This window comes from Saccostrea echinata, unplaced genomic scaffold, assembly GCF_033153115.1.
Source record: "Saccostrea echinata isolate AGI-Se365-2 ecotype Australia unplaced genomic scaffold, CSIRO_AGI_Sech_v1 ptg000010l, whole genome shotgun sequence".
Lineage (NCBI taxonomy): Eukaryota > Metazoa > Mollusca > Bivalvia > Ostreida > Ostreidae > Saccostrea > Saccostrea echinata.
This window is the reverse complement of record NW_026889759.1, coordinates 7,045,001-7,053,833: the sequence shown is the minus strand read 5'-3', so window position 1 is coordinate 7,053,833 and position 8,833 is coordinate 7,045,001. Positions and strand designations below refer to the sequence as shown.

Genomic DNA, 8,833 nt, shown 5'->3' with positions numbered 1-8,833 from the left:
AATTTTACAACGTTCATTCAGTGGACAAGTGATCAGTGAAGCTCAAGAAGTCCTAAGAGAGAGAAAATCAACTAAGAAGCAATTTTGGAAATTATGTGTGTTGAAGTTTTGGGTTTTCTTAATCCCACTCTACCAAAGTTGGTGAAATGTTCCATATGTTTTATACATTCAAATGATTTATGTAGAGCTTATATAACAGCATCATACAACACAAATTTTCGTTGGTTTCATCAATTCAAGTATTTCAATTTAGGAATGTAAATGATTTGGTATTGTCCTGCTCTGAAAAGTTAAACTCAATTATTTATAGTTATTTGTAGAACCCATTGCTTGATTAACAAATTAATACAGTGAAGCATCTATAAATTTATATCATTATTTGTAGGGAAAGTAGTTCCCAAGAATTGACACTGTATGGAGCCAGTATCATATAAACTATAAAGAGGTTGGGGGAAACGTACACACCATGACTTGTGCCATGAAAGTAAACATATTATTTGATGAAATTGGGGATAACTACGGCTGAAAATATAATGGAATCTCACTATAATAGTGATATACCGCTATTGTAGCGGAATTTACCCCCCCCCCCCCCCCACCTGATAAATACCCTATGACACTGAATATCAAAATTTGTCCATTTCATGCAATGTATTACAAAGTTTTTTTTATTCAAATACATCAGGTAAAGGTACATAACAAACCAGAGCACTTGGAATTAAAACACAAATAAGTCCAACCATAATTCACTCACTTCCTTTATAAAGAAAAAAAAAAGTTCATCACTTCATATATACAATTTAATGTTTTTGCACCACAATCAAATCACAATCAAAATAAATCTGTATAAAAACATGAATTTTGAATTATACCCAAACATCATATAGCTTTGGACATGAAATGCATATGAGTCTACATTATTCCTAAGAACTATGAAAGGTATATGAGTCTACATTATCCTTAAGAACTAACAGTATGATGCGATGCAGAAGTCAATGTCAAGCCTTTGTAAGCCTAAAAAAGCCCATGTAATTCCTGCACTGGCTATACATATACTCAGAATTTATCATATGACACAATTTGTAGTACAGTACACGTACTTCATTTTTAGACTTCATTCGATTTTATAAAATGCTTATGTACATACTATGTCCCGCATTTTCACAGTACAGACTTGTTCTAATTAAGATAATTGGCACTCATCAAGTTTTTAAAAAAAATTCTTCATCCTGTATTTAAAAATCTGTTTAACTATCAGTGAATTTGGGTGGTCTTTTCTCTGAAAATGCTGTCATGCCCTCCCTACGATCATTCTGAAATGAAAAATAAATATTCAACTATGAAAATGTAAACAAAATTTCACTAAAAAAGATATCAACAGACAGTAAAAGTGAAAAATATACAGTGTAGGATTAAGGCTGTGATAAAACTGTTTTAAACAAAAACATGTACTGTAGATCACCAAATTTTCCTGACAACTTACTGTATGTGTACTTAAAAAAGCAGGCTTCATATTTTAGCGGCTTTGGCATGCATGGACACAGATGTTCTAATTCATGAATACCGCTAAGAAATCATTTATAAATACAATACACAGCACATATATGTGTAGTGCCAATTCATGATTATGCCAACAACTCCATACTCAGTGATTGGGCTCAATTTCCAATATGCCAATTTATGTACATGTAGAGTATTTCTGCGAGAAAGTTATAAGAATTATAAGTGAGACAAAATTTTCACAAATGTTTGTTATTTTTGTAAATATTCTTTAATAATAAAAATACACACAAGAATGAAATTTTCAAGCAGTTGATCTTGTGAATTACCAAAAAAAATAAAGTTTTCATGAAAAAAAAAGTGATTTACAGTAAATGAAGCTTAGCCACATATGCAAGTATATACACAACATGCATAAGGAAAACTGTATGAATGGACTGGGATTGAAGTCAGAGAATGAATATCTTGAAGATAAAGTCAGAAACCCCGAACCCAGGGTGGTGATCATCATTTATATGGCATAGCCAAATTATTATACATGTAATGTGATTGAAAGGGCAAAGCTTCATATTTAAAGGTAGTTGTTTCTTATGATATCTAGTTTATTACAATCTATAGATTTTGTCTAGAAAATCACTTCCTAGATAACCATTTTGATATTGTATAAAGTAGACCATTATGTATTGTTTTAATAAAAGAAAGCACTAAAAATAAAATTTGACATCATTGTTTTACTCAAATAATGTAAAGTATACAATTCCTGGTTTTCCTTCATTGTGACACAACAAACAGGTTTTTTTTTCTCTTTCCTGTTACCATTGTGTAATTGACCTGATTAGGCAAAATGCAAGTTAAGGGCAGCTAACTCTATTTGGCATTATTTTTCAATACTGTATTCATTTTCTGATTCCTTCAGGTAAAAATGTGGGTACATTTAACTATGCTGATTGAAGTTACTTTGTTTGGACTATTAATGTACAGGAAAAGTATCATAAACACCAAACTGTCATTTAGTAAAGTACAAATACTCACTGAAGCAAACGAAGCATGGAAAAGTCTCTTTTCAAAATGAAGTCCCTCTTTCAAAGACATTTCATATGCTGTCAAAGGAAAAAAAAAATTTTTTTTTTATTAAACTTAACACAAAATACATATCATTATAAAACTGTAGTAAGGATCATACTGTAGCTGTTGAACCAATGAAATGTAAAGATTATGTACAGTAATTCCAAAATTGCAATAAAAGAACAAGTGCATTGGAAAGCAGAGCATCCTCTTGCAAGAGAGAACATTCCTATTATGAACAAGCTAGCAAATGACATAAATGTACACGTAAACTGTAACTTCTGTCTCACACCAAACTCACTCACACACACACTTGCAAGGGTGCTCTATATTCCTTCCAACTTTGCTGGAAAGGGATAATGAGAACACAGTAATCACGGACCTCTGAAAAACATTGTAGTACATTTAATAACATCAGAAGTGGGAGCAGGTGCCATGGACGAACAAGCAACTCTAATTATACCCATTGTGAGTCCTTTTTCATGATCGAATAAACATCTAGACTAATGATATGAAAATAGTGGCCTAACAGTTTTCATTAAATAAGCCAGTCAACGATCGACCCAACTACAGGTTGTATTTGCAAACAATATCATTGTATTGACCATAGAATTTGTAGTTTGAAAACTGTCATACAAAATATTAACTAGAGGTACTATGAGCACTGAGCTCACAAAACGATATCCCCGCTCCCAGTATAATATGGCAAAGTCCATGTTATGCTATGGGAAACCCCAAATATTTGTTGATCAAAATAAAATATAGTACACAATCAATACCACTGTGTAATGAAGTTTTTGTGAAGATCTCATTAAATTCTATTCAGTGGTATGGGAGGAATGGTGGATAAAAGATGGGTACCCCTAATATAATAGAAAGAATTGCACTGTCTTGTTTTGCTATGGGAAATACCAAATATAACTGTCCATTGTAAAATATAAGGTATACAATGGCACTGTGTAATAAAGATTTTGTGAAAGTCTCATTAAATTTTATTCAGTGGTATTGGAAGAGTTGGGATAAGAGATGGGTACCCCCATGTGTAACACTAACAGACATACAGACAGACACTCCCATTACTACCGTATAACGGGTATTTTCTGCGGTTGTCCAATTTTTGCGGAATTTTGCGGATAGGACAAATCCGCAAAAATTACAATCGCAAAATATTTTTCAGTATTTCTTCAGATATATATTTTATACATGCAAGTATGATAAGTTGTGCGTATGTCACAGGATTCTCATTAACGCAAGAATCTGCGTACTGGACGCCGCAAAATTATTTGGGACGCAATGTTCTTAAAAACGATGCGTCCGCAGACTCATGATCGAGTGGACACGTTCTCGTTAGCGAGAATATTCGGGTGTCATCGAAATTCAAAGATTTTAGATGGAAGAATTTGTCCAAAACATATTGAATCAAAACGTTCCTGTAAATAATATCAATTTAATAATTTTATACAAAAACATCTTTTCTTGTACCTATTTCTTTATTTTATATGGATAAGCATGTAGGCCTACATGTAAATGACTAAAAGAGATTTCACAATTATTCATCCAAACTCCGATAGCTGCAAACAACACATATTAGCTTTTCTTTCTTTCTTTAACACTTTTTTTCAATCTTGTGTTTTATCTTGAAACCATAATTACTCCTTGTATACACAATGTACCTTGATTGTCTCGTGAATTTCACTCAATGCAGACGACTGACAGGATTAGTTACGCCTCATTACACATGGCACCTGTGATTGTATACGGTCAACTTTCGATTACTTGATTATGCAACTGTTTGTTTGAGCTTAAAATATAAACACCAGGTTAATTTTGATGGCAATTACCTGTAAGTGTATTTTTAGAATATGGCTTGGATGCATTAATTATTTATATATTTAAATATTTTAATAGATCGCATAAAACGTTTGTTACAATGTAGAATAAAGATTTTCGTTGTTGCTTGGGTGGACTGATACTGTAATAATTCATTTCAATTGGGACTCGACATAATTTTACAAAGACTAACTAAAAGATAGTAGTTTAATTAAGCTTAATAGCTTAATACAAGTTCTCATGCACCTTTGATCAATATGTCTCAATGAATTTATAAAACGTAAACATGGCAGCTATCTGATAATTCTTAGAGTTTGGTGATTATACCCAGTATATATTTTTTTGCGGTATAATGCAACCGCAGAAATTGAAAACGCAGAAATTAATTTACTATCTTTTAGGGGTTAAATCGCAAAAATTTCCAACCGCAGAAAATACCCGTTATACGGTATATACCTCCCACTTTTCAAGTGAGGGTATAATAACTATGGCCATCAACCAAAGACAATGGCAATTTTGTAGTAATGGACGTCTTCTCTAAAAATAATGTCATGAAGCGAACCAACTCATGTTACACACTAAATGGACTTTAATTTTTTCTCTAAATGAAGATATACCTGCATTGACTGCCTCCTTGCACATTCCTGAGGCTATTTTAGAGAAACTGCTGATTTTCTCAGCTGTTTTAACGGCCTCACTGACCAGATCTGCTGCAGGGACAACTTTACTAACCAGTCCTGTGTAAGAATTAACACTAATCATACATGTAACAAGAATTAACATCCATTTTTGATTTACATGTACTCATTAAAATTTGGTATTTCACACTTTGTTCATTTTTTTTTTTTTGGCTCGCTTTTCTTTTTAATTTTACCATGTGTACAACTGATTAAATATGAAATTCACAATACATCAACAATTGCTTTATTCCAAAATTAGGTGAAATTGGTAGGGCCACTTGAAAGGGGAAGCTGAAAATGTTGCATAAAAAGCCAATAAATTTTATTCTCACACTAAAACGTATGTATTTACCTGCTTTCTCAGCCTCTTCTGCCGACATTCTATTGGCTGTTAACACCATCTCCATGGCCTTGGATTTCCCGATAGCTTTACACAATCTTTGGGTCCCTCCAGCTCCTATTTCACAAATCAAACTATAATCAATCTCATGCATGCAAGTCTTTTTTGATAAACTGAACCACTTAAATGATCCTAAGCATCATTATGTAAATTACTGTATGTGTACATAAATTGACATATTCAAAATTTAGCGAAATCACTGGGTATTGAGTGGTTGGCTTAATCATGAATTAGCGTTACACACGTCCACACAGTGTATTGTATTTATTAACTAGAAATATGTCCATAGGACATGAATGACCCGCCGAGGGTATATTAGAAATGCAAAATGAAAATCTGTATTAGTGTATGAAATTTGATGAGAATATCTTGAATAGTTTCTTTAAAATTGAAATTGAAATCTAAAAAGTTGCATATACCGGTAGATGCTAAATTTTTACCAAATTATGTATTAGTGCATAAGCTTACATGAATATATCTTAAATGGTTTCTTTAAAATTAAGCAAAATGCAAATTTAAGAAAAGTGAGGTCAAGGTCACAGGAAAGTTCAAGGTCAACCGTTTTTGATGCAGTTGAATAGTTCTCACAAATACGCAAATCAGCATATTAAGTTTGATAAAAAAATTTTGAATGGTTTATTAACAAGAGGCCCAAGGGCCTTAACAGTCACCTGAGTATAATACAACAACTTAGAGGATCCATAGAATATAAAATAAACTGGTACATGTAGATGAAGATTTGTTGCCCAAAAGCAAGGGAAATAGGAATGATCAGGATCAATGAAATAATTAGTTTAATATCTAGTAACAACTCATAAATTAAGTTCTAATCTGTCCCCAATTTATCACTGTCACCATGCAGACTATTAACAAACTATTAGTGCTTCTGTATTACTTTTAACCCCAAATTGTAATCTCTCACATTGGCCTCTTTTGGTCTTTGAAGAACATTTTAAAAAGTTTTTTTTTGTCTCATTTTTTATTATTCCATTATTTACAAGTCTATCTGATCATTAAAACTATGAAAGTAGTTTTTGTATTATACAATAAAATACCGTATTAAAACTTTTACTTTGTTTGCCTTCAATATGCTAAGGAACAGAGAAGATTTTCAAAGAAAAAATGCATTTTCATACTACATGTACCATGACTACAGATTCAACACAGCCCTACCCCAACACCAAAACCCATGACCCAGGGTCATGAATTTCACGAATTTGGAAGAGGTATCCTCATCACAAATTTGGAAGAGGGACCCTCATCATCATAACTCTGCACTTATTTGAATATTTTCAAAAACACATTTTCACTTATGTTATCAATAGACCCCCCCCCCCCATGAGAAACACAAAAGCCCCTCAACCTGGGACCACAAAAATTTTAAAATTTTGTAAGAAGCACCCTTATTCATCATAAATATGCACTTTGTTTATCTGCTCAACACTAAGGATCAGACAGGGTTATTTAACTGAATAAATGCATTTTCACTACATGATTAATAGAGACCCACCCTAACACCAAAACCCCTGACTCAGGGGCCATGAAATTCAAAATTTTGGAAGAGGCACTCTTGCTCATCATAACTATAAACTTAGTTAGTTTATTTAATACCCAGGAGCAGAGGAGAAGATTTTCAAAGAATTAATGCATTTTCACCATATAATCATAAGAGCCCCATCCTAACACCAGAACCCCTGACCCTGGGGCCATAAATTTCACAATTTTGGAAGAGGCACTCTTGCTCATCATAACTATGTACTTAGTTCATCAGCTTAATACCCAGGGCCAGAGGAAAAAATTTTCAAAGAATTAATGCATTTTCACTATATGATCATAAGAGTCCTGCCCTAACACCAGAACCTCTGACTCAGGGGCCATGAAATTCACAATTTTGGAAGAGGTACTCTTCCTCATCATAACTATATACTTAGTTCATCGGCTTAAAACCCAGGAGCACAGGAGAAGATTTTCAAAGAATTAATGCATTTTCACTATATACCGGTAATCAATAGAGCCCCACCCTAACACCAGAACCCCTGACCCTGGGGCCATGAATTTCACAGTTTTGGAAGAGGCATTCTTGCTCATCATAACTATGTACTTAGTTAGTTTGTTTAATATCCAGGAGCATAGAAGAAGATTTTCAAAGAAATAATGCACTTTTACTACTGTAGATTCCTAAATATAAGCGAAGAATTAATTAACGCATAATTACGTGAGGAGCACTACTCACGAAATAAAATTACTCACTTTTATTTTTATGGTGTTGAAATTAATGTTAAATCTCATTGTAAACTGTCCTTTCGTGAATTATTGTTCTCGCGATTTGGCGTCTAAGAGCCCTTTCGCGATATTAAGTACTCGCGTAAAATAAGGAATTTACAGTATATCATCTACATAGCCCCGCCCTAACACCAGAACCCCTGACCTTGGGGCCATGAATTTCACAATTTTGGTAGAAGGCTCACTGCTTATTACAATCATGCCAACAGTTTGACTGCTTGATGTCCAGGAGTAAAGAAGAAGATTTTTAAAGACTGCATTAATTTTGGTGGTTTTAGCCCCACCTCTCAGGCCCCAAGGGGGCAGGGACCCTGAAATTCACAATTTTTGTTCCCCTTCACCCATAGATGCTATATGCCAAAATTGGTTGAAATTGGTTATGTGATTTAAGAGAAGAAGCTGAAAATGGTCAAATATTAACGTATGTCGCACGACGAACGCCGATGGACAAAAACGGATAGCAATAGGTCACCTGAGTCACTTAGGTGACCTAAAAACTGAGCTAAACACTAATTCAAAATAAATGAAGTTAAGGTCAAAGGAAAGGTCAAGGTAAAAAATGTTGATGCAGTTGAAAAGGTTACATCAGTATGTATTAGTATATTAAGTTTGATAAAAAATATTATGAATGGTTTCTTTAAAACTGAGTTAAACACAAATTGAGAAAACTGAAGTCAAGGTCAAAGAAAAGGTCAAGGTCCGAAAATATTGATGCAGTTGAATAGCTTACACCAGTATGTATCAGCATATGAAGTTTGACACTAATTTAAGACAAGAGGCCCAAGGGCCTTAACGGTCACCTGAGTATAATACAACAATTTAGAAGTTAAATACACTGATAGATGAAGCATTGTTGCCCTAGCCCCTCCCCCCCCCTCCCCTCCTCAAGAACCCCCAAAACTGAGGCCATATATTTAAAAATTTTGGAAGAGGCATCCTTGTCTATCATAATCATGCACTTAGTTTGTTTAAATAATCTCCAGTAGCAGAGAAGAAGATTTTCAAAGAATTAATGCATTTTCACTATATAATCAATACAGCCCCGCCCTAACACCAGAACCCCTGACCCTGGGGC

At 33.7% G+C, this 8,833-nt stretch overlaps 1 protein-coding gene across 1 annotated transcript in view; it reads right to left on the bottom strand.

Annotated features, from left to right (window-relative positions):
- Positions 1–786: 786 nt before the first annotated feature.
- Positions 787–8,833, bottom strand: part of LOC133184657 (enoyl-CoA hydratase, mitochondrial-like) — a 14,596-nt gene continuing 6,549 nt past the window's right edge. Inside the window, exons 5-8 of the mRNA XM_061319744.1 lie at positions 5,428–5,532; positions 5,013–5,132; positions 2,533–2,600; positions 787–1,313 (exon numbers count right to left, since the gene is read on the bottom strand). Coding sequence (XP_061175728.1) covers positions 1,248–1,313; positions 2,533–2,600; positions 5,013–5,132; positions 5,428–5,532 — 359 coding nt within the window. The 3' untranslated portion in view covers positions 787–1,247. The remainder of the gene's footprint in view (positions 1,314–2,532; positions 2,601–5,012; positions 5,133–5,427; positions 5,533–8,833) is intronic.